At 41.3% G+C, this 26,453-nt stretch overlaps 1 protein-coding gene across 2 annotated transcripts in view; it reads left to right on the forward strand.

Moving 5' to 3' along the window:
• Window positions 1–26,453, forward strand: part of ACO1 (aconitase 1) — a 39,215-nt gene that overhangs the window by 4,788 nt on the left and 7,974 nt on the right. For both annotated transcript variants that reach the window (XM_056325265.1, XM_056325267.1), the window contains exons 2-12: window positions 6,170–6,290; window positions 8,036–8,204; window positions 12,412–12,549; window positions 14,487–14,556; window positions 14,674–14,857; window positions 18,180–18,319; window positions 19,385–19,556; window positions 20,026–20,126; window positions 21,155–21,271; window positions 22,518–22,677; window positions 25,911–26,046. In XM_056325265.1, coding sequence (XP_056181240.1) covers window positions 6,194–6,290; window positions 8,036–8,204; window positions 12,412–12,549; window positions 14,487–14,556; window positions 14,674–14,857; window positions 18,180–18,319; window positions 19,385–19,556; window positions 20,026–20,126; window positions 21,155–21,271; window positions 22,518–22,677; window positions 25,911–26,046 — 1,484 coding nt within the window. In that variant the 5' untranslated portion in view covers window positions 6,170–6,193. The remainder of the gene's footprint in view (window positions 1–6,169; window positions 6,291–8,035; window positions 8,205–12,411; window positions 12,550–14,486; window positions 14,557–14,673; window positions 14,858–18,179; window positions 18,320–19,384; window positions 19,557–20,025; window positions 20,127–21,154; window positions 21,272–22,517; window positions 22,678–25,910; window positions 26,047–26,453) is intronic.

A 26,453-nucleotide genomic window follows, 5' to 3' on the forward strand; every position in this document is an offset into this window, starting at 1 on the left:
TGGCACCATGCTTAGCATGGATATTTTCCTTCCTTGCTTTTCAAGCAAATAGACATGCACTGAGCATGCTGCAGTTCCAACAGGACAGAAGTTCCTACTTGCTGGACCTGCTAAGAGATATTTGTTTATGGCTAAGTGACCTATAACTTTGGTAAACTGGAAGTAGTCATCAACATTTTTAATTAAGGCCCATTTCTGAGTAGAATGTGGAACAATAAGAAGAGCTGTGTAAGGTGCAGGGATTCATTTCGGCGGGGGAACTGAGCAACAGCCCTCAGTTTAAGAAGTGCTGTTGAGCTATATATAATTCTTAGTAATGTCACAAAAAGCATGCTCAATATTGTCAATAATTAGAGGTGCTTACCACATACTTGGCAGCTAAGTACAGATACACATGCGGTGTTAACCAGACTGGACAAAACTAAGGAAAATAAATTGGGGGAGTAGGAGGAGGAACGATAATCACAGTGGAGGGTGGTAAGACGAGATTCAGCATGGGTGGAAAACAGTGTATTTTTCAAGCAAGGCCACGAGTGTTCCCTATGTCCTCTGCCTTGTCAACAGGAGAGGGCTTTTATTGTAGTAGTCTGCCAGCTCACCTCTCCTTTTCCCAGTTTTCAGTTGGAAGTTTCTTCACAGATTTCTTGCAAGTCCAGGCAAGTCTGAGCCTTCCCCCTTTCCTTGATGGCTGATAAAATACCATCTTTGCTTTGCCAGAGTGTAACCTCTTCTAGCATTTCTAGTGTTTTGGTACAGTGTTCAAATTAAACTGCTCCTTTGCTGAGTGTGCGCTTCCCAGTGGTGGCCAAGAATTTACCCACTCTCCAGGAAAAAGGTTTTACTACTTGAAATCTTAGTCAAGCTATTAGGCGTTAAGTTTTGTGAATAGATGTTTGAAATTAACTCTTCCTATTAATAATGTTGGCACCTCTGCATAATTTGGAAGACAACAGCTAAAAAACCAAAGATGGAGTAGAAAAGGCTGTGCTGGAGGCATGTTCTCTTTCCCTGAGTGGAATTAATATGTCTGCACTAAAATGCTGAGTGACTGTGTCTGTTCTGTTCCTCCTTTATGGCCTGAAGCTCAGACAGAAGTTGTCTTATCCAGAGGCTTTTTCCCTTTTTTTTTTTCTGTGGGTCAAACAATATAGATGCGTCCTTGGTGTTGGAGGAAAATGCCAGATCAGTGCTACTGTAGGCTGTACACCTCAGCTTTGTCCCCTGTATAGCCCAAACCAGGACTGTAGGCGCAGTCAGCTGATAGATGCTAGACAATAAAAGTTTAATATTAATAAGATTATGCCTGACAGTTCAAAGGAGCTTTTTAAAACAGAAGACCCTGACCTTTAGAAGGCTGAAATGATGGAGATTGTCTATTGTGATTACTCAGAACTGGGACGTATGGAACCTGAAGCTATTATCTTTGAAAGAAGCAGCAAAATAGTGAGGTGATCAAGATACGGAACAACTTGTGAAGCCGACTGTCAAGATAGGAACTGATAGAAGTTTTATTGTGGAATCAAGGTATTATGTAACGACTATAAATATGTGACTGAAAATCTTGTAAGCTTGTCACTCTCTGCGGAGGTGACCCAACACTGCTGGACCGATTAAGACATGCAAACCTAGAGTAACCCATAAGAGTTCGAGTTTCTTCTTTTACACTTGGTTTGTCCTCAGACACTGCTGTAATAAATAATAATATTACTAATAAGGAGTCTTTTGTAAACACTCATGTCATGTATGACAGAAAAAGCACAATTTACTGTCAGCATGTATGTTGAAGTGATGTCTAGAACAGCTCTGGCATCTTCAGATATTCTCTTAGGTATAGCAGGAGGCCAAACAGCATACCTTTTCCCTCTCTACGGTCTGCATGAGATAATTTCTACAAGTGCAAAACTACAAGATATATCAGGATGCTTTCTCAATTCCATTAATTTCAGTAAAATTTCAATTTGTGGAAATTGTTCCAAGTCACATTGCTGCTTTTAAAGGATTCTGAAGTGGAGCCTAGGACCCACAATCAAGAACATGCTTTAAGTAATACCTCAATTACTGAACCGAGTTCTTTTCCAATAGAAGGTGGTGTGATGTCACTCATACTGTATTTATGTTGGATACTCAGAACTAAGTTACATCAACGTAAGATTTGAAATCAACACAAGTGACATGTTTAAATCTCCCATGAATATTCTTTTTTTTAAAAAAAAAAGTGGGTTTAAGTTACATACTTTAATCCTTTTTTTGTGGAGATCTGCATGAGACTTCAATGTGCTTTAAGTATATTTGATTTAGTTGATTAACTTTTAAGGGAAGAGGGAACATGGAGGGTACAGACACCTTTTTCCTTCCGTCCCCTTGGGCTTGTGCATACTTCCTAGGCACTGATCATCAGATGGTGTGGTCTTCAGGCTGCTGTAGACATCTCCGTATGTAGTACAGCGGGCAGGTGTTTTTGCACTGATCTTTTGGTGCTAGTAAGCATTTGAGCTCTCATGGTAAAAGCGAAATTCGTTGACCCACTCAATACAGATGAAATGAGGAACGTTGTACTCTGATTTTGCTAGTACAAATGCTTTGTTAAAATATCACAAAGTAAAACTTGCGTTGCCAGAGAAACATGAACTCTCCTGTGTCATATCTAGGGATACAGCCAGTATGGAACAGCTGTTACAGCCAGGGGCTCATTATCTACTCTGAAGCACAAATGTTGCATGAATGAAAACCAGCTTCCTTTTTTTCTATTTGGAAAGTTAGGACCTTGGCCAAATAAATTTGCCCCTCTTGGTATTCACAGTTGGAATCCTTTTGCACTTGCTTCTCAGGGGAAGAGGGAGAAGTGGAGCTTGGGGAGAGAAAAGCCAGAAGTCAGACTTTCTGTGGTGAACTGATGTGCAGTCTGTAGGTGAATTGGAGACGTACCGTGGTGAGAGATGGAGCTAGGTGCCACAGGGCTAAGCAACTGCATTGATGTAACAAGGTGAATGGAAAACGATGTTGATAAATAGGGAGTGTAGATTTAAAGATGATCAGTATTAGTACCAGCCCAAATGTCAGTGTTCAGAATTGTATTAGTAGGCACAGGAAGGGCTAAAATAAAGCTATTGTTTGTCTGGTACACCTTATATGTCATGCAACCCTTTGAGAAGGTTCCACTAATGAGACTCTGTGCCTTTTTTTTTTTTTTTTTTTTTTAAAAAAAAAAGAAAAAAACAGCCCTCCCCAGTTGAATCATTTTCATCTATTTCAGTCAGCTGAAACCCCTAGAGTCCTAGGGCTGTATCCAGAGTTGCACAAACGCTAAAGAATGTGTGTCTGGATAACTGGAGAGGGGGGAATGGCTTGGGCTGGAGTTGCAGCTCTTTTCCAAGGCCAGGATGAGCTCTGTTTGTGTGGGTGGCTGATGACTGTTAACATTAGAAGCCTCATATTCTGTACTTCTGTCTTCCTGAGGGCCACTGTGTGGAATCCTATTTCAGATGTGACCTCCACACAAACAGTTTTGAGGTTGTTGGGCAGAAGATGGAGTGCTTGCTTTATGTGTGATCAGCTATTACTGTGGTCATGTGGCACTGGCCGCGGTCAATGCATGTGACCCTGTGCACTGCACCAGTCCCAGACACAGATGTCAGCTCCCCTGTGTGCTAGCCTGTTGGCATATTTACATTTCAGTGCCTGCAAAACATGAGTAAATATTCTGTGCTGCAATCACAAGTTAATCTGTATCTATCTCAGTGACTACTTAAAAATTTTGGTGTACTCAATCTGCAGGGTATTGTGTGCTCACATCTTTTTGGCAGATCACTAGCTTGAGTTCTGTGCTGTGGCCACTTGGTTTATAATTTGCTGTCTAGAAACAGCAGTCAGTATGACTGAGGCTTCTTGGGCCTTATGAAATTTGCTACAGCAATGCTGCAAATAGTATTCTTTTTCTAGATCCTTTGCCTCTTTGCAAGGATTTCTAAATGGCTTACCAGGTTGAAAGAGTTGTTCATATCAGTGATCAGGCAGGTGAAAAGAACATGTATTTAGGCCTTGGTCGTCCCACAATTTGGCGTACTTGTGTAACTTGCTGATGAAAGCAGGTTTGTACTGAAGTGTCTCATACTGTGAACTAAAAAAGTTGTGTTCAGGGAAGAGGGTGATGTTGGGCAAAGGAATGCTAACAAGTAGTTACTGTCATAGCATCTTGAATTGCTAATGTGGTTTGCCAGGACACTGGCTTGGGTAGGAAATGTTACGGCTGCAATTTATACTTAAATAAGAGGATGTGAATTGAGTACAGTAGACTCATTAATGGTCATATCAAAATAATGATCTTCTACTTTAGCTGTTGGGTTATCTCAGCATTTTCTATCTTCAGCTACCCTTAGACTTTCCCATGAGAAGTGGGTATGCATAATATAAAGTTCTCGGCTTGGAAGGCAGAAAATAAAGCTCATCAGGAGCATAGATGGCAAGGAGACGAAGGAAGCAGTTTATTTTGATCATGCTCAATTGTGGAAGCACAGCTTGTTTAGAAGAGAAACAGCTGAGTAGTTTATGCTGTTTAAAGAAGATGACACCTAAACTTGGTGGGCTTTGTGTGGGATTGGGTATCTGCGGAGCTGGGAAGAGGAATTTCAGAAAATAACTTGTAGGTGGGGACATAAGAGGTGATAGGTTTGGGGTGTGGTGTTTGCAGTCTGTTCATTAGCTTACCTTTCTGCCTTCCCTTGGCATTCAACTTTTTATCTAGAAACTTCCATTGTTTTGTTTGACAGAATTTTGAATTTTTTTCTTTCTTTTGCAGTGTCTTGCTGCTTTACACACTGAACCTTCCTTTGTTACCATTTCTGCTATCTATCCATCGCAGTCTAACCTCTAACTTGGTTGTTGTCTTCAAAATACGTGAAATATGGTTTGTGCTGGAATACTTTACAAATCCCCCATAAATATAATCCACATATTAATATTCCCTGAACAGTCAATGGGACTGACAGATGAAACAGCTAATGCAAGGCCAAAGAGTGAATTAATTTGTTTTTAACACAGATGGGACTTTGTGTGTCCCTTTGCACCAGTCTCCAAGGCCTGTCAAAGGATGTGCATCTTATACCTTGGTTTTTTTGTTGTTCTGTGAAAAACTGGGACAAGGGAAGATAATGTTACTTGAAGATAAGAACGGTGCCACAGGTGAACAACAATAGATCTGGAAATCAGGCCTATGTTTTTCTCTCTCCTAAAAAAGTTTTAATCATGATTGGGAATGTTTCCAGGCACTGGAAGAGGATTGTCCTTACTGTTAAATAGTTAACTTGCTCCTTGGCATGTGTTGGCCTAAGCTGGTGCTCCCAAAGGAGCCCTGGCAGAGTTCAGGTCTTAAGAAGTGTCCTACAAACTGTTCCATTAGGCAGTTTGCATGCAGTTAACCTATTCTGGAAACTGAGAGATATTTCTAGAGTGAATTTGGGCCTGTCTGTGCTAGTTGGCCTTGATATTGGGAATATGTCAGGGTACTTTAGCTTGTATAAGTGAACCCTAAAAGTCCTAGGACCCAGTAGAATGTTCTATCCAGTAAACCATTAGGGTGCCCACAAAGAAGAAAAGGTCTCAAACTAGAACTATGTTTACAATAGTCTGCTTTTATTTTTGTGGCAACCCTGATGAATCTTTCAGAAATTGGGAGTGTTCCTTGTGTCTCTGATAGTCAGGATTTGTAATCTTAGTCTGTAACACTTTCTGGCTCAAGTAAATTTATCGTGTTTTCTGTTTTGGTTGAATTGTTTTTAGTTTTGGATGCAAGTGCCTGTCTGTTCCACTTTAGACCAAGGCCACTTAAGAAATGGGACCACATTGTGGTGATGGTTCATGGACATAGAGACACAAAGGGCTGCCTAGAAGCAGCATAAAGAACACTGCAGCCATTGAATTTCCTTTGTAAACTGTGTGGTGTATAAATATTTTTCACAATGCTGTTATCTTCCTGCAGACCGTTTTATCTCTGAGGATGTGTTACAAGTAGCTTTGTAGGGGTAAGGGCATGACCAGCACAGACTGTGCAGTACCTTTTTGTCTGGTACAGACCTTGTATGTGGGATATACACGTTGTGGTACTGTGGGGCATGTACTTTGTACGCAGTGCAGATGTTGTGAAAATGGCTCTGATTTTTCTTCTCTGTTTTAGGGACACCAAGGGTCTCGAATAACCATGAGCAACCCTTTTGTACGTATCTTGGAGCCGCTGGACCCTAAACAGCCTCTGAAGAAGTTCTTTAATCTGAGCAAATTGGAAGATGTGAGATACGGTACGTTCACAACACAAAGGAAGCATTACATTAATATTGATGAACAGAACTTGAAGAGATTTTGCAACACTGGATGATACTTGGTCTCTGGAGAGAACTGTGAATTCGGAAGATGGTTCTTGGAAACAAAATATTACCAAAAATTTGTTCTGGGAGTTTAGGACTACAGAAATACTGGCACAGGTCACAGTATTCTCTCAATATAGTATGCACACTGTAGTCTTGTTTTCCTTGAGTGCATGAGGAGTACTAGGCCAGACTAGTATGAGCACAAATATATGAGCACAAGTTTTCTCATATGCTGTTATGCTACTGTGAAAGGCTAGAAAGGACTGAACACTGATATGATGGAATCATCCAGAAAGATTGTTCAGCTTTAAAAAGTAGTGGCTAGGAAGTCCTTTCTGAGGAGGTTTTTTTCCTTATTTCCTCTGACACTTCCAGAATATACTTGGTTATCTTCCATGTGGCACTGGTAAAAATCTTACCATCTCTGCCACTGACTTAGAGAGCAAGTATCTTTAGCTTAGAGGTCTTGATGTTGGGTATTTTTCCTCTTTCAAGAAAGGAACAGGTGATTAAGGAGAAGTCAGGAAGCAAGAGGAGGAACATTTTCTCTGAATGTCAGCAACGCATATCTATTGCAGTGTTTAAATAAGAAATCAATTAATGTTGGGCGTAGTGTGTGAGAAGCAGAGATGAGTCTTAAGAAATAGACAAATATATGTATGGTACTACCAGCTGATCTATTCCAGAAGTAAAAACTCCAGATACTTTAAAGAAAACGGGATGTAATTCTCACTGTCCAGCAGAAAGATGGAATAACTTAACAACAGAAGAATGGGGTGGGTGAGAAAGAAAATTTAAAAAACCCAAACCAACAACAACCAAGAAAACCCATCAAAAAACAACCAAAGCCCGCCCCAAATGATTCTGAATGACTGTGTCCTGAATAATAGTTGGTTGGGGTTTTTTATGATAGCAGTAATGAGGTCTCACTGTGATTAAATTACTTTTGTGTCTTGGGGGCCCTGTGTAGAAAGTTTGGACAAGCTTCTCAAGAGACTTTCAAATGTAAATATTCTGAGACTAAATCAAACAGCTATTATTACAGTGGACCAGGTGAGAAAGGACAGAGAAACTTCTTCCTTTAAACCCATTGCTTGTAGTAAAGCTGTTAGGACTGCTCTAATGATATTTCATGTCATCTTCTGTAAGCATTTCTATCTTGAAATAAAAGAAGATTAGCAGATGCACATTCTTCCTGCCATTCAGTTTCGTTCTCCATCTATTGAGAAGAAGAGACTGCCTAGACCACCACCACTATGCGTTCCAACATGTCAGGCAGAAAATTATGTTTTTCTAGTGCATTTATATGACTATGTTCAGTGGCAAGAGTGAGAGGAAACTGCAGAGAAACAAGGTGAACACAGTATGTTTTCAGAGTGGCATTGCTGTGGAGGGTGGAAGAGCTGTGGAAGAGTCCTTTCAGGAAGGACATCTGCTGTCTTACAGGGACTGAGGTAATAAATCTGCTCAAAGAATGAGTGGAACAGGTCAGTTAGCAGCGACCTCCTGACGAAGCTGGAGGCTAGAAAAGGGTATGTGATAATTTGGGATAAAGTCTTGTGAGAATATGGGGACAGCATGTGAGGACCTGTCTGCCCCAGGCGTGGAACTCTGCACTTGCTGACATGTACCCTAAGGTAAAAACTGAATTTGTTTCTTGCCTCTTACCCATGCAGCACGCCTGCCATTTTCTATTCGAGTCCTCTTGGAAGCAGCGATCCGTAACTGTGATGAGTTCCTAGTAAAGAAGGGAGATGTTGAGAATATTCTCAACTGGAAAGTGGTGCAACACAAGAATGTTGAAGTGCCGTTCAAGCCTGCAAGAGTTATTCTGCAAGACTTCACGTGAGTGTGATGCTCTCCAAAGCTAGGAAGAGGGGCTCTTGAAAGGGCAGAAATGCTGGGCTTGGGGTGGAGTGATGAGGTGAGGGAAAGAATGGCAGTGAAATGTTTGGAAAGACCGCTTTCACCTTTCCTGGATGTCATGCTGCAGACAGCACTTGGAGAGGCAAACACTCATGATAAGAGTGTTAAATGAAGCTTTTCTTGGGTGGAGAAATATCTTTATGAAACTCTTCAATATAGAGGGGAAGAAAATGGGATGGCTAAATTGCACCCAAATGAGGCAATTCAGAGTTTAGAGGTTTTGTTGTTGCTTGGGAATAGTGTGGTAGTGTATCTTTCCCGCGCCTCACCCCCCACCCAGGGGCTCTTGCTTTCAGTTCCCTACCCTTTTCACGTCTCATTTATAACCCATATCATATTTTCTCTTCCAAGTCAGTGTTATTCCAAATACATATTTTTAAAGACTGCTCTACTATTGAAAAAATGAGTGTCTAGTTTTTCCCAGGAAAGCAAATTGAAGTTCATACCTAATGGACTCTGAAAAAACTGGGCCTTGTTATTGCAATGCAGTTAGTCCCCATGTGTCAGTGTGTAATAGTCCCTGGTAGATCTGGAAAGTAATTTTTAAGGTGGAACAGTAGCTTTTAACTGTTTTTAATACAGCATTTGACTTGCAAGTCCACTGTCCTTTGCACGTTTGTCCTCTACCTTTGTAAGAATTTAGTTCACCCACGGTAAGCCCCGTGCTGCTAAGCTGTCAGTTGACTTTATTTTTCAGAACAGTAAAGTCCCTTAGCTATCCTACCTTCTCTTACGCATTTTCCCAAATGTTGTCCAGGTGCTAGAGATCCAGTACAGCTGAACTCTTAAAGATATTAGGAAAAACTGGCAAAGCCTCAATTGAAAAAAGTGCTGATTTCCTAGTTATATTGTACCTGCTGACTGCTGTTAACATTTTAAAAAGCTGGAGCAAAGAGGAAGCCAAACTTTCAAGCAAATATTTTTTTCTTTGTTCCTGCACTTTCTTGCCCCCTACTTTCCTGCTGAGTTTTAAAAATTTGCCTGTAAGTCTTCAGAGCAGCAGCAGTCATGAAAAACGAGCTCTTCAACAGACTGCTGAAAGAGATCTTTTGGAAAAGGCAGCTTTGCCAACTTTCCAGAAACCGTATGACAACTACATTCATGTGTTCTGCATTAGAATTATTGAATTTCCTAGATCTAATCATTCTGTAATCATCATGAGCTCTTCTAAGACTGTAGATGGATGTTGTGTCTGTTCCTTTTCAATTGTTTAATGTTTGTAAGCTGGCAAAAGAACTCTTCTAATCCCTTCCTCCCACACCTGCCCTCCCCCAAGTTCACCTAGGTGGCTTAACAGTTGTTATGCTGTTGTCCCAGAATATGCATATTCCAAGGAAAATAAACTGCTCTAAAACATCATGTCAAGGTTACATGATGTGGACCCTTTTTTCTGTTTGTTTTTGGAAACACTCAGGATTGTCAAGCTAAAACTCTGGGAATGACAAGGCCTTTTCTCTTCTTCTTGCATCGTTTCTGATGTATTTAAAAATTGTAATAGCTTCCTTATTAGAGTTGAAAACATAAACTCTTGCTGCTTTGAGCTACTCTTGCAGAAACGTAATGGTTTTGGTGGGTTACTGAACAATGCCAGATTCTTATGAGCGCATTGCAGACAGCTCTTTCTGTCTCAGCAGTCAGCAAAATCAGATAGGCTTGTAGGCAAGAGGGTTTCCCAAAGTGATTGAAAAATGTCATCTAGTACATACCTCTGTAGAAGCTGAGAATGCATGTGCTGAGAAGCACCGGAAGCTTTATTAAAATAAATACAGAAATGTGTATGATCTGTTAGGTAAGGCAGGTGTTGAAGTGCCAGAACTTCTAATTACTATTCCTCATTTGCTTATGACTAGACTTGGATTGGAAGTGAAGGATGGGCAAAGGACTCTCATGTGTATTACTTTGACCCTCTGTATAGTTTACATTTCTCACTTAGGAAAGAGGTCTTAATATAGGGATTGAAAAATTATTTTGGATGAATGAGACATACAAACAGAGAAAAAGGCTTGTTAATTTTTAAGTCACTTGAAGTTCAAGGGCTTGCAGATTGTCACAAGATATGAGAAGGCAGAAATGTGAATGTTGGCCTGTAGCCTGAAAACATGCTGTTTGAATGTCATTTGTGGTAAGGTCTTTTGTCAGTGGTAAGTACAATAATTTGTTAGTAAAGATGAATGGTGCACCTTATTTCTCCCTTTTGTGTTTGTCCAGAGATCTGCCAGACCAGTTAACTGTATTTTCAGAAGTGGATTTATGCTGCAAAGGTGTTTTGTAGTCATGTCCTTTGTAATTTAAGAAATCTGATACCTTGCTCTGCCAGTTTCACTTGAAGTGTGGAGGGTACCAAACAGCCCTAAGTATGGAGAAGATTCTTTTGTGTTTTGCAAAACTTGGAAGAGACAACCCTTGCTTTAAAATCAGCTAAATACAGATAACAAAGTATCAAAGAAAGAACATTGCCTTTTTCCCCCTCTGCCCTTCTTTTTTGAACAGACTGGGGAGGAGAGAGAGGAACAGAGCAAAAGAAGATAAACCAGTTCAAGATCCCAAAGGAATGCTGACTAGAACTAAGTTTCCAGATTCCCTGCCAAGCTTGTTAAACTGCTTCTGTTACTTGATAAATTTTGGTTTTAGCTTTTCGTTCTTACTCAGGATATAGATACATTTCTGTCCCTTCTGCTCTTCTGACTTTGTTTTCCCAAGGGTACTGTCTCTGCCATAGAGTAATGATCCCAAGACTCAGGGTAAGGCTGCAATTTGCTTTGTATAGAATTATTGAATCATTTAGGTTGGAAAAGACCTTTAAGATCGAGTCCAGCAGTTAACCTAACAGTGCAAAGTTGGCTACTAAACTACGTTCCTAAGTGCCCCATCTACATAACTTTTAAATACCTCCAGGGACGGTGACTCAGCTCTTTCCTGAACATATGCAGAGTAGTGTGAAATGGTTCTTTAAAAAAATAATAAAAGATTATGAAGAAAAAACTCAGCATAGGTGGCATTTTTCTGTGCCCAAAAATCACTTGGGCAAGAGTCTGAGTAGTGTTGTACTAGTTATGCTGTCAGTATCTTTCTTGGGGTGATGGCAACGAGTTATATTACTGTTGGCTGAGTTTAGGAGCTTTTAGATAGGACTTTTCTTGAAATGTGGTCAGTATCCTTTGTTAGAGCTAGCAGTATGTGCAAAGTTTTTCTAAGACATCTGGTTAGAAGCATTGATTAAATAGTCCCATATGTAAGCAGTACAAGTATTTTGCATCCTGTACAAATTGCCAAATGTGTAGTGAAGTTAAATAGACTTAAGGTGGAATTTTAAAATTTAACTTTAATGTCTTCAGGCTATATCATGTTTTCTTAATGTTTGATACTGTACTGTAGCCATTGAGACTTGTTCTTTTTCCATGGGTGTCGTGATTTAACCCCGGCTGGTAATTAAATGCCACACAGCCACTTGCTCACTCCCCCCCTCAGCCAGAATGGTGGGGAGGAGAGTTGGAAAGGAATGTAAAACTCAAGATAAGAACAATTTCATAACTGAACTAAAATAAAAATGAAAGAACAATAATAATAACAATAGCAGTTACCATGAAAAAGGAGGGAGAGGAATAAAATCCAAAGTGGATGGAGAAAAGAAGACAGGTAATGCACAGCACAGCTGATCACCACTTGTTGACTGATGCCCAGCCAGTCCCTGAGCGATGATCAGCAGCCTTAGCAAACCCCCTGCCGGTTTCTATACTGAACATGACATTCTGTGGTATGGAATATCTCTCTGGCTAGTTCAGGAGAGCTGCCCTGGCTGTGTCCCCCCCCCAGTTTCCTGTGCCACTCCAGCCCTCTCACTGGCAGAGCCCAAGGAACTGAAAAGTCCTTGACTTAGTATAAACATCACCCAGCAACAACTCAAACCGTCAGTGTGCTGTCAGCATTGTTCTCACACCAAATCAAAAAAAAAAGCACTGCACCAGCTCCTAAGAAGAAAATTAACTCTATCCCAGCCAGAACCAGGATGATGGGACAGTAGATGTCTCTTCTGTGTCTCAGGATCTCGCTTGGTTTTGTTTTGTTGTTGTTTTTTTCTTTTTTCTTTTCCTAATGGTATCACCTAGCCATTTCTCTTCTGTTTTAGTGGGGTACCTGCTGTGGTTGACTTTGCTGCGATGCGTGATGCTGTGAAGAAACTTGGTGGGAACCCTGAAAAAATCAATCCTATCTGTCCTGTTGATCTAGTGATAGATCACTCCATCCAGGTTGACTTTAACAGACGGTAAGGATACAAAAAAACTCCTAATGGTAATAAGCAAGCCAGATGCAGTTACTGATAATAAAGGTAGTTCCATTGGTGATACTCTTAGCATTTGGACTATAACATCCTAGACTCAAAGTGTTTAAGTTAAACTGTTGTATCAAGTTGCAGTGAATTAGGTGGGGGAGTTTTGATTTTTTTCTGTGGTGCATCTCTCAGCAGCACAAGTCTGAACTAAATGTTAAAGGCTCAGTTCAGACCTGTGGTGATCATAATTTTCCATAATAACACTGCATTATTATTAGTTGCTTAGAAATAGCTTTTTTCCATACGCACTTTTTTGACCCCGTAGGGCTTTTTTCAAAAGGACGAGTGAGAATGTCTCCTTTCTTCCTTATTTATATAAGAACAGACCTAAGCTGCTCTAGCTCAGCTCTAAGGAAATCTTTGCTAGTTCAGTGCCTCCAGGCAGAAGAGCAAAACACTGATTAATATGGCCCCTGTAAGTGCAGGAAAAACATAATGCTGTTCAATCCTCAGCATGCTACGAAGAGACAAGTACTCACTAGAGCAAGGGTCTACTGAACTAATCTTCCAAACAGATCCTGCAATTACATGTTTCTCAGTTTCCTTCCACCTTCCAAACTCCAGAAGTTTTTTTTGATCTGCAGTTACCTTGCCTGCTAAAATACTCTGTGTATTTATTGTCCTCTATAGGATATAATTTCAAAGTGGGCCACGTAAGTTATAGCAATGCAAAGAAGAAAATTCCTGGAAGGTGGAGATTAAAGAACATAAAGAGCAATTTCTCAGTGCCAATATTTAGAGGTTTCTCTTGAACAAGAGTACTGAACTTCTGAGCAGAAATTGTGAAGCTTGCTGCATAGAGGAATGTTGTCAGATAGTTTTCAAATATAATTTTTTCCTACTTTTTTTAACTGTGTACTATTAAGGATATGAATTCTTACTGATGCTGTTTCATAGTTGACAGGGGAGAAAAGGGCCAAAAAATTTTGACTTAACATTGTTGAAAATCAGCTGTCTTTAGCTGTTTTACTAGAGATGCTGTATCTATTCTTAATCTTAACATAACACTAGACAGTTTAGAAACAGACTCAAAAATTAGGAAGACTCACCTAAAGACTGATCTCTGGGGAAATGGGTGTTATAGCATACTCTATTAAACTAAAACCTAACCTTTTTTCTGTTTAATTTGTGTCATATTTTTTTAAGGTCTTTGGGAAACAAGACTCTTTGTGAACAAGATATGATTTCTTCTTTACCATAGGACAAAATCAACTATTGTGATTCTTTTTCTGTATTATTTTAGTAGTAAGATATATTTTATGTTATCTGTAGTATCTAGGACTTCATTTAGATATTTTTTTGCTAATAATTACTTTTTGTCACAGCTTTTTTTGTATTTCTGTTAGGCTTGCGTGTATGTGGAGAGAACATTGGCCAGCCCTTCCGTTCAGGCCTAAGTTAGGCAGCTGATTCAAGTAAAAAGTTTGTTAACCCTGTCTGCTTTGAAGCACAGGGGCTTCAGGCAGCCCTTTTTCGTCAATGTTAATCTCTTTTTAACTGAAGTTACAGGGGAGTTGTTCCAGTTAGCCTTTACTTCTTTGCTGATAACCTCTGATTCAGGTGTTGGGAACTTCATATTGCTCTAACACATAGTGTAGCTCTTCCCAAACTACAAGTTTTAGGCCTCTCACATATGTAATATGCAGATTAGCACTCGCATTTGAACCAGACTTAAGGTATTACTTAAGATTTCTTAAATCCTTTTCACTGGTTGGCTGCAGTTTACAGCTACAGTGAGATTAAAAAAATGAGATTGATCAGCATTAACATTAGGTAATAACTCTTTTCTTACAACCTTTGGGTATATCTGACTAGACATAAATTTAGTGTGGATACTTTTGGATCTGACAGCTGATTATTTTTACTTGTAGATCAGACAGCTTGCAAAAAAATCAGGACCTGGAATTTGAAAGGAACAAAGAAAGATTTGAATTCTTAAAGGTACCAAAAGAACTAATTCTTTGGAATTTGTTTGCATGGAGAAAAGGGCTATGAACAAAAGTTCTTCTAACGCTCATATGCATTGAAAATTTTTTACTCCAATTCCTTCTGTTTCAGTGGGGCTCTCAGGCTTTTAAAAACATGAGAATTATTCCGCCAGGCTCTGGGATCATCCATCAAGTGAACTTGGAGTACTTGGCAAGAGTGGTGATGGATCAGGACGGCTACTACTATCCAGACAGTGTGGTGGGCACTGACTCGCACACCACCATGATAGACGGCTTGGGAGTGCTTGGCTGGGGTATGTGCAATAGTATGTCACGAACAGTCTGTTGACTGACAAAGCTGTGTTTCAGACTGGTGAATTGACCCTGGCTGGCAGGTTAGCCTCCAGCCAGTTGGTCACTCCTGTCAGCAGGATAGGGGAAGAGAATTGGAACAGCGAATGCAGGAAAAAACCTCATGCGTTGAGACAAAGTTTAATAAATGAAGGGAGGGGGGAGGGAAGTACACATAAGCAAGTGGTGCAGAGACCATCACCCACCAGCACACCAAAGCCCAGCCAGTCCTTGGGCAACAGCTACTTTGGAAAAATTCCCCCACCCCCTGCCTCCCAGTTTTAATGCTGAGCATGATGTTAATGTGGCATGGAATATAGAATCATAGAATGGTTTGGGTTGGGAGGGACCTTGAAGATCATCTAGTTCCAACCCCTTTGCCATGGGCACAGACACCTTCCACTGGGCCAGGCTGCTCAAAGCCCCATCCAGCCTGGCCTTGAACACCTCCAGGGATGGGGCATCCACAGCTGCTCTGGGCAACCTGTGCCAGTGCCTCACCACTCTCACAAGGAAGAATTTCTTCCTAATACCTAATGTAAATCTACCCTCTTTTAGTTTAAAACCATTACGCCTTGTCTGTCACTACACTCCCTGATAGGAGTCCCTCCCCATCTTTCCTGTAAGGCCCCTTTAGGTACTGGAAGGCTGCTGTAAGGTTGTTCTGGAGCCTTCTCTTCTCTAGGTTGAACCTGAACTCCCTCAGCCTGTCTTCATAGGAGAGGTGCTTCAGCCCTCTGAGCATCTTCAGGGCCCTCTGGACTTGCTCCAACAGGTCCATGTCCTTCTTATGTTGGGGTTCCCAAAGCTTATGTCGTGGGCAGACTTGCTGAGGGTGCACTCAATCCCAGTGTCTGTATTGCCAACAAAGATGTTGAACAGCACTGGTCCCAGTATGGAGCCCTGAGGAATGCCACTCATTACCAGGCTCCACTTGGACATTGAGTCATTGACCACAACTCTTCGAGTGTGACCATCCATCCAGTTCCTTATACACTGGGTGATCTATCTGTCAAATCCATGTTTTTCCAGTTTAGAGACAAGGTTATCATGTGGGATAGTGTCAAGAAATTTGCACAAGTCCAGGTAGATGGTGTCACTCTTCCCTCATACATCAATGCTGTAACCGTCTCACAGAAGGCCACCAGATTTATCAGGCACAATTTTCCCTTAGTGAAGCCATGTTGGCTGTCACCAATCATCTCCTTATTTTCCATGTGTCTTAGCATAGATTCCAGGAGGATCTCCTCCATGATCTTGCTGGGTGCAGAGGTGAGACTGACTGGGCCATGGTTCCCTGGGTCTTCCTTTTTTCCCCCTTTTTGAAAACAGGGGTTACATTTCCCCTTTTCCAGTCAGTGGGAACTTCACTGAACAGCCACAGCTTCTCAAGTATGATGGATAGTGGCTTAGCCACTTCATCTGCGAGTTCACTTGGGACCCACAGATGCATCTCATCAGGTCACTTAGATGGTCTCAACCTTGATCTTCTCCTATAGTGGCAGTTCTTCATTCTCTCAGTCCCAGCCTTGGCCTTCTGTGACTTGGGCGGTGTGGCTGGAGCCGTTGCTGGTGAAGACTGGGGAAAAAAAGGTCACTGAGTACCTCAGGCTCCTCCATGTCCCAGATAACCAGGTCTCCTGTTTCCTTCTGGAGAGGGCCTGCATTTTCATTAGTCCTCCTTTTATCACTGATATACCTTTTCTTGTTGCCCTTGATGTCCCTGGCCAGATCTAATTCTGTCAGGGCTTTCGCTTTCCTTACCTGATCCGTGGCTGCTCGGACAGTTTCTCTGTATTCCTCCCAGGCTACCTGTCCTTGCTCCCACCCTCTATAGGCTTCCTTTTCGTGTTTGAGTTTGTCCAGGAGCTCCTTGTTCATCCATGCCGGCCTCCCAGTGTTTTTGCCTGACTTCCTCTGCATTGGGGTGCAGCATTCCTGAGCTTGTAGGAGGTGATCCTTGAATATTAACCAGCTTTCTTGGGCCCCTCTTTCCTGCAGGGCTTTATCCTATGGTAGTCTACAAAGCAGATCCCCGAGGAGGCCAGACTCTGCTGTCCTGAGTCCACGGTAGTATTCTTGCTGTGTACCCTCCTCGCTGTCCTAAGGATGTTGAACTCCACCATTTCATGGGCACTGCAGCCAAGGCTGTCCTTGCACTTCACGTTCTCCACCAGCTCTTCCTTGTTGGTGAGAACAAGGTCCACCATAGTATCTCTCCTCATTGGCTTCTCTGTCACTTGGAGAAGGATGTTACTGTCAATGCATTCCAAGAATTTCCTGGATTGCCTATGCCCTACTGCATTATCCCTCCAACAGATACTGTTTCCAACAGAATTATCTTTTTAATTAACATCATCTTGCATAAAATAAATTGGAAATTATTTCTCAGAACTATTGTTAGATTAAATGGGGAAGAGGATAGGAGCAGTGGTTTGGCATGCATAAGCTACTATTACAGGCAGTTTGTTCTAGCTTAGTATTAATTAAGCTAAGCAAAGGTAGAATGAGGTTTGAAAGTGGAAGATAAACATGAGAAGGTGTTTCTACAGGCAAAAAGTTATAAAACTGCTGCTTAATGCCAGATTGCTAGTAAACATGGGTTTTTTTAGATTGCATATGACTGACATCTTGATACTTTACCTTATTAAATTAGCAAAATGAAGTAGTCACTTTAATTGCATTCACTCTAATACTGAAGGTGTGCTTACACAAAGGTTCCTAGTTGTTGAAACTGTTGATGTTGGAACTTAACAGATGTAGGGAAGATAGTTCTGTCTTAATAAGTAGCTTTTCTATTAGTATTCTATACTCTTGACTCTAATATTCTTTCTTTCCTTCAAAATAACTTGTAAGTTTTTGTTTGGTGACTAATAGTCATGGTCTGCTTACATTTCGCTCACAGCACGCCATGTTCAATGCCGTGTCAGTCATTCTTTGTTTATGAATTGCATGTTTAAGTCATTAAATAAAACTTACACATCTGTTACTATAAAAGCCGTGTGTCCTCAGAGTAAGTTACTTCGATTTAGACAATAACCTATCTAATGGCTGAGGTGTAAGGATGAAGGTATGAAATGGAAAGAAATCAAAAAAGCCCAACCTTGCAGAAATAAGCAAGATGAGGAGTGCCTCAGCAGATAGCTAAGTCCTCTGCCTGACTGCTCTCCTCTTTCACACCTTAAATTGAGGAATCATCAGTCAGCTGTACTTCATGGGTTTATCTTTGGCATGTTACTTACTGTCTTTCTGAATAGTTGGATTATATACTCCTGTTGTGTACAGGTGTTGGTGGCATTGAAGCAGAAGCAGTGATGTTGGGCCAACCGATCAGCATGGTGCTTCCTGAGGTAGTTGGCTATAAGCTGCTGGGAAACCCTCAGCCACTGGTAACATCCACTGACATAGTGCTCACCATTACCAAGGTAATGAACGTGTGTGCCATTTTGCCATTACGGCTGGAAGCTATGCGTAATCTGTAGGACAGAGCCACTGTACTGCATGCTTAGGAGCCCTGTGTGTGCTTCCATGTAGTCATTATGGACTTTTTTTTACACTTTATCATTCTGTGTGGGTTGCAATCAGCTGCCCAAGGACAACTGCAAATTTGATGGGCAAATCTCTTTCTCAGAAGGCAGACAAAACAGAGCGGAGAACTGATACTGTGTGGCCTGTTCAAATCCTCACATGCAGACCTGTTGTGGAACAACAGTGCTTGTGAAAGGGTCTCGTTTCCCTGCTGCCTTAAAAGAAACATGATGTTTTTCTTTCTTGAAGTCCTTAGAATAAGGCAATGTCAAACCTGGAAACAGACAGTAAGTGCTGCAGTCTGATTTCTTTGACCTGCAGGTGTTTGGCTCACATTGTATGTTTATAATACATTTATCCACTCTGTGGATTGTGACTGAATTAAGAATATTACTGGTTAGCATTATTAAGGGTTTTGGAGGTCAGAAATCTGGTACAGGTTGGTCATGGGATGCTGTCCTTAGACAGAACCTCCAAATGGGGAAAACCAATGCTTTTTTTATGAGTTCATCCACATGTGTGTGTTCATTTACAGTTTGATTCACATACTTGTGTAGTTGGTTCTTCCTGTTTCCCCATCTTCCAGGATTTCCTGGCTAAAGACCTCACACTGTTCTTCTCTCCTTAGAATGTCACGTTGAGAAAAATGCAATTGTTATAAGATAGACTGTAGTTTAAATGAGATGAAGAGCAAGTTTAGAAGGAGTACATCCCTGTACTTACTGTACCTTATTATTGAAACTACATCTGTGTCCTCATTCTTGTGACTGAGTTTACCAAAGCTTTGCAAATGGCTAAAAAGTTGAAAGCTGTATTTCATAATGTACATGACTCTTGTTCACTGCATTTGGCATTTCACTCTGAGAGACATGGAGCAAGAAGTAAAGCCTGTATATTTTACCTAGTGTATAATCAGGTCTTTGACACCTAGCAGTGACACAGGCCCTGTGTTTTTATAACAGCACCTCCGCCAAGTTGGAGTTGTGGGTAAATTCGTGGAGTTTTTTGGTCCTGGTGTAGCCCAGCTGTCAATTGCTGACCGAGCCACCATTGCCAATATGTGTCCAGAGTATGGAGCAACAGCTGCCTATTTCCCAGTGGATGATATTAGCATTGGGTACCTGATACAAACTGGTGAGTGTAAGAAGAGACTACGAGTTAAAGGTGTAATTGAAAGCAGGGACTCCAGGTCTATAAGGTGTAGTCAGCAATGGGATTGAATCAAGTGGAGCCTTCTGAGCTTGAGTGCATTTTTTTATCCGTACTTACTTATTTGGGCTGTTTTTTGCTCTTAGGGCTATGTTTAGGAAGAGCTGAGTTTTACTTTTATACAGCTAACTGCCTGCTGCTTAGGTTCCTGCTTCTGTCATCTGGATAAGCTAGGTTCAGGCAGCGCTAAGTTTTTGTTCTGCAAAAGCCACTAAGTCTGCTCAATGGCTTTGTTTCCAATGAATCTCTAGTATTTGTGCTGAAAGGGTCTTGTAGTGCAGTGTACAGCACGAACAGTGAAATAGCCTGTTAAGCATTGATTTGTTTTTCAGTCATACAGTAGTTCCTCAGTTTCATTGCATTTTATTTTTGCTGTGTCTGGCTTTCACCTTAGGCCGTGATAAAGAGAAAGTTATGTGTACAAAAAGGTATCTTGAGGCTGTGGGAATGCTAAGAGATTTCAAGAACTCCTCTCAGGATCCAGACTTCACACAGGTTAGAAACTATGCTGTTCTCTGGCTCCTTGCTTTATGCCCTGCCCTATTTCAATGTGACATTTGTCAGTTTTTCACAGAAACTAAGAAATAGTCAAAGGACTCCTCGTCCTTTGGCTTGGTTCACACATCTGTCTTAATCTAAGGCCCAGTGGCATAAGTTAGCTGTCTCTTCAGGTGTGAAAGCTTGGGCATAGGTATAGACTGGCTCTCAACTGAGCTCTAGCTGATGCAGATTCTGCAATTTTGTTCATGTGGTTTTGAGCAGTTCAGTCCAGACTCAAACACAGCGATGAAGACAGTGCGGATGTTGTCTGTGTAAGCCTTGTCCCAGTTTTACCCTTGTTCTGTTCAGCGAGTTATTTTACTGTGTGAATCACGACACTTAGAAGCTCTGTGTGGTAACCACAGACCACACAAACAGCTTTCTTTGCAAGAAAACCAAGATCTTACTTGAGTCCAGGAAACTCAAGAATATTCCTGGTTCTCTCTACAGTAAGAATTTACCTTGTAACTTATGTTCAGGTTTGCATGATTATTCAAAAATCTTAGTAAATATGAAAAGATGCAGCATACTATAATAACAAAGTTGAAACATCGCTGAGGAATAGGAAAATAGGATATTCTCTGTTTTATAATATACCGAATGTTTTACCCAAGGCCAAGATGAATAGTCTGCTTTGGTTTATGCCAGTACCAGGATTTCTTCACATCATTGTTTTCTGAAGAGGACCCTGCTGCTAGCATGTGAAAAGACATAATTCTCAAAATCATCTGTATTGTTTAGATGCTTCAGTCATACACTGAGCTTTCATAGCTGGGGTATTTTTGAGAGCTGGCAGAGTCTAAAAGTAGAACTGTTCCTTTCTTCTGATCTTTTCGTTCTCATATGTCTTAGATAATTTCTGCAAACAAACACAGTGTGCAGATTTAGCCATGGTTCAGCATCAGAGGTGGCATATCTGTGGCTTAACTGGCTTCAACTTGTTATGCAGTGCTGAACTGCTCTCACTTCCTCTTCCTGAATAGGTTTTTGAGTTGGATCTCCATACTGTTACACCTTGCTGCAGTGGACCAAAAAGACCTCAGGACAAAGTTGCTGTGTCAGATATGAAGAAGGACTTTGAGACTTGTCTGGGAGCCAAGGTAGGGACTGGGATCATTTGGGCATATAAACTAATGCACGCTTCTAAAAGCTGTCTGGTGTTCAGGAACTACATTTTGGGGTTAACTTGTGTGTTGTTTTGTTATTGAAAAGTAAATGAGGATGTCTGAATGCAGTTTAGAAGATGACATCAACAATGGGTAGTTTAAAACTGGGGTGATGGTTCCGTCACATGAAGGTGTTCATGTCTTATTGAATTAGTAGTTCTTTCTGATTTTAGATCAGTCTTAGACCTAACATGGTTTTGACATGCACTAGGGATTTCTGAATAGGCCACGAAGGGTGTTGTTAGTAGAGTGGACCAAGTAGCTGCTGCGCTGAGCTCTGTGCTAACTACCCAGCACTTCAGCTTTCCAAGCAGGTTAAGCCCTCAGCTCCGCAATGGAGTTTTGCATTCAGTACTGAATCTATTCAGCAGATCAGAACTGCATGTGTCTCTGTGACACATGGTAAAGACAGAAAAAAAAGACTTCTCTCTACATCACTCAGTCAAAAATGGTCACTGAAAGAAGAGCAAGATTTTAATTTGAATTAATATGCCCAGACAGTTAAGTTTCCAAAATCAGTTTAAATCCTTGGCTGATAGGGTAATCACCCTTGTTAAAGGCAGTATAGAACTCTCGTGATTTAAATCAACAAACTTAAACGACAGCAGTTCCCAATAATTCTTGTTTTGTTATGTTCCAAACACCGTTAAATGACCTTGTGCTTTCAGATCTCCAAACATAATTTTTCATGGTGCGACCAGTGCCTTCTTGCTCCTTGATTTTTTTGAACTGTCAGACAGGCTTTTGCCTTTCAAGTCAGCTCTTAGTATAAGTTTGAGCTGTTTGATAATGATGGCTTAAAATTTTTTTGTGTTACAGCTAGTATCTCAGGACTAGGTTGTGTAACAAGACTATACGTGGTCAGGAATCTGGAGCATATGGGAGCAAGAAGGATCTGTGCAATCTGAAGAAGGATATAGTCATGCAGGAACAAAATACATATTTTGCTGCAAAGGTTGCCTCTTTACCAGTAAACAGATAATAGGATAGACCCCAGAAAAATTGTTTTTGTCTGCCACTTTGACCAGGGATGCAAGGCTTCACCACCAGACCTAAAAATGGAATCATGGATGTGACTGACAGATGCTTCTCATTCATGAAATTCCTAGTTCATACTAATTTCCACTCACAATATTTATATTAACCATATCCTTCTGATTCTTACTTTCTCCTCCTACAGCAAGGATTCAAGGGATTCCAAATTGCCTCAGACCGACACAACAAAATAGTCAAATTTAATTTTGAGGGCTGTGACTTTGAGCTTGCTCATGGTTCAGTAGTGATTGCTGCCATTACAAGCTGTACAAACACCAGTAACCCCTCAGTTATGTTGGGGGCAGGTAAGTTTATTTGCTTAATCTGCAGTAGTTTCTTTCTGACTCTGGCTGTGTGTCCTAAAGACAAACGCAACACCGATGTAATTCTACATGCACAGAGCTGGTTTTGTCATTTGGAGTGCTAAAACTGAGTTTAGTCCCTGAGGGTAGCAGAAGGAATTCTGGAAATGGTAGCTGGAAACATGGATCGAAGAAAATGTATTTTTCCTGCACTAGCTTCTCTACAGGGCAGGCTGGAACTGAATTAACCAGCACCTCTGACACTTGTTAAATGCACAGAAGCTGTTATATAGAGCTGAGAAGAGGTTATTGAAAATCGGTCACAAGAAGCAGGACAGTGAAAAATGGTCTATGAAACTAAGGCTGAAAGTGCTCTGATCTGACCGCAGAGTACAGAACACACACTTAGCTAGGGAGTGTGTGAAGTTGTTACAGCAAGAGTCTGAGGGCAAGTAGGAGGTGAGCAGAGGAGGAAATTTGTGTTCTCAGGGATTGCCATCTTTCAGAGCCTTGTTATTTACATCTTAACTGCATCCAAGAAGTGATCAGAGGTGTGCTTTGTATCCCCCACTTTCTTGCTTATCCCTACTCAAATACTATAAAACATGTAGTCTGAGTTGTTTGTGTTAAATGTCAGGTCAGGAGGTTGTTCATTTTCAATCTGACTAGTCTGAGCAGAAAATTTCTCATTCCAAATGTGTACTTCTGGCAACAAACTAGGAATGCAGAGTCAGCTCAGAGTTCAGCCTATAGCAGACCAGTTCAGTCCTCTTTCCCAGGTGCTTGGCTACATGCTTACGTATTTCTTTCTCTCCTCCACAAACTTATGCATAGATGTTATCTGTCACTGTAAGATCATCACCACATTAGGGCTTCCGAGTTTGTCAGACTGTTTGTAGGATGCAGGCTTGTTTTCTACAAACACTGGAAGGAAAGTGCAATGGGCAATGCAAGGGCCCTTGACCAGAGAGGATTACTTACTGGCTGAAACCACCTGATTTGTCTCCTTTGTTCCTGTCTGGTGGTGGGAAGATCTTGGCTTGTGGACAACCTCTGACAGATAGTTTGCCAATGTGATATTTGTCACCTGTTGTTGGACTAGCATATGTCTTTGGGTATTCTACAGTACCAGCAGCTCACCCTCTTCCCAGGCACAACAGTTTTTTTAACTTCTAGCAACAGGGACAAGTCCATCATGAGCCAGGCTGTGGGGTGGGAAGGGAAGTGGAGGAGAGGCCTGCTCTATTTCTTACCCTTTGTGAGGAACACAATTGAACGACGTCTTGCAATTCACTTGCCCTGGACAGGACAGCCAAATCAGCATACATCTTTCTTTAGGTCCATCCTGGTCATGATCACAGAAATAGGGCTGTATTTCTTCCAAGGATCAAGAAGTAGGTTTCCTCCACAGAGGCTGTCTTTGCTCTGTCCTACTCACCTTAGGTAGGTGTATCCCTCAGTTGTGCCACCTGCTTAGGATATAGTTTCCTCAAGCATTTGGCTTCTAGGTTAATGGCATGCATTTTTTACCCTCATAGCATGGCAGAGGGAATACTGATCTTTCAGCGTGCTTGGCCTTATAGCTCTATGGGTTTAAAGTGTAGAATGCTTTGCAGATACAATTTGGTACTTTGCACACATTCAATACTACTTAACACATAGTGGGCTGAAGAACCTAGTCCTAAGGCTCTCAATGTATGCACTCGGATTTAGTGGGCACTCTTACTGTTGCTGCCTTTCCATCCAGTAGTGCTGATGCTTTGACCTTGACAAGGAGAGGGACAAATTAATTCTTTCAGTCTCCAGTGACTGTACACTAAGTGTTGAGAACCTCCGAGATACCCACAAAAAGCATGGTAATTTGGCTTTCGGAGCAGGCTTTGAAGGGAAAGTAATGTAACGTAGAGTGCTTCCACTAAGTAATCAAGCTAAAAGAAATCCAAAATACCAATAGTTGTTTCAAACTACCACTGTATGTCCTGTGCATTAAATGATGTGCAGGGGCTGTGTGGTTGTGGGGATAGTAAGTGTATGCTGTAGTAGCTTTGACAGCCTAATCTGACTTTACAAAGGTGTTGGACTAAGGTTGCTCGAAGCAACATAAGTTCTGGCATTTCCTTGCCAGTTTTTAGAGTTTGACTTTGCATTCTTTTCAGAACTGGTATTGGCAGGAAAACAAGCCAGCAGGCTATCAGGCTATCAGATCCTAGGATGAACATTTATTTGTGGTCACATTTTCAAAAGCATCCAAGAGCTCCCATTTCCACAGCTTCCTCTGGCAGCTAAGGAGTCCTAGCAATTTCAGGAATAGGACTGCTTTTTAAAATTCACCTGTCTACCCTTAGGCCTCCAAATCTGTTCATTTTCACACAACACTTAACACACAGAAGTCTCCCAATCATGTCTAACAGAGCTGCCAAACAGCTGACAAAGGCAAAACAGTTCGATAACATCTTCCTGTTGGACATCATGTTGGCTCAAATAAGAGCTTATGTATATTTTCTTACCTAAGTGGGTGTGTGAGAAGGAGAATGAGGCATGGGAATATGAAGTTTTGCATAGTTTGCATAGCTGCTGCTTCTTTTATGCACATCCTGGGAGGGGGTTGGAGGGGACTTGTTTTCTGAACATTCAGCTATGTATGGACAGTTCATTTAAAAGGAAGAAGTTCAGAACAAATGTGTTTCTGGTAATACATATGCTCCACTAAAACATCTCTATGCATATAGTGGTCAGGCAGCACCTCTGCAACAAGATGTACGTTGTGAGATAGCTTGTTTGTCACAAGGTCCAGAGCTGGCGCGCTCAGAGCCATTTCCTTCTGAGGGCAGCAAGTCATATGTGGGCAGTTATTTCAGCAGTGGATCGCTAGACCACCATAAGAGGGAAGTTAACAATTCTTCATTGCATTTATTGTGACATACTTGTCTTCTGAATTGTGTTCTGAGTTTTGAATGTCTGTCTGGTGCCGCAGTGTGAGTACACCTTGTTGAATGCAACCTCCATCAGCTTTCCAGTGGAGCAGAAATTGCAGGCTGGATCTACAGTTCAACAGAGCACTTGAGCTCTAGCTGTTTTTTCTTGAGTTAATGCTGTTGGCTTACTGTACCGTTTCATTGCTGAAAATGGAGCCTTTTCTGTTTTTCAGTTATTTAATGATCCTTCTGTTAACCTGTTGATCCATCAGACTGTCACACTTCCAGGAAAAACCGCAATATACCCTTTGCATTTTTCAGGATTGCTTGCTAAGAAAGCTGTTGAAGCTGGTTTGACAGTGAAGCCATACATTAAAACTAGCCTGTCCCCAGGAAGCGGGGTTGTCACTTACTATCTGAGGGAGAGTGGAGTTATGAGTTACCTTTCCCAACTAGGGTAAGAGTGCTTTCCTTACTGTTGTCTTGTGGCTGCTTAGCTAAAAGCATTGACAGCAAGTGATGCAATAGAATAACTGTTTCCCTGTACAGCTTAGAAGATATGTCACGTGCTGTGTGGCATGATCCTGTATGAGTTAACTCATTGCTGTTGTGCTGGCTGACTGTGCCAATGAACGAGAAGGTGTGTTGCCTGCTGTAGCTTCTTGAAGACTCATGTTCTTAAGCGGGAAAATGGGCTATTTTGCAAGACTAATGGTTTTTAAATAGCATAAATGACACTATAGTGTTATTCATCTTGCTAGATAACACATTTCCCAGATATTCATTCTGTGAGCACAGACAGTCACTGCAATGATAAAAGTCGAGCATTCTCAAAAATGCTGATTTTGGCAGCAATTCGATTGT

The sequence above is a fragment of the Falco biarmicus genome, chromosome Z (assembly GCF_023638135.1).
Source record: "Falco biarmicus isolate bFalBia1 chromosome Z, bFalBia1.pri, whole genome shotgun sequence".
NCBI classification, from domain to species: domain Eukaryota; kingdom Metazoa; phylum Chordata; class Aves; order Falconiformes; family Falconidae; genus Falco; species Falco biarmicus.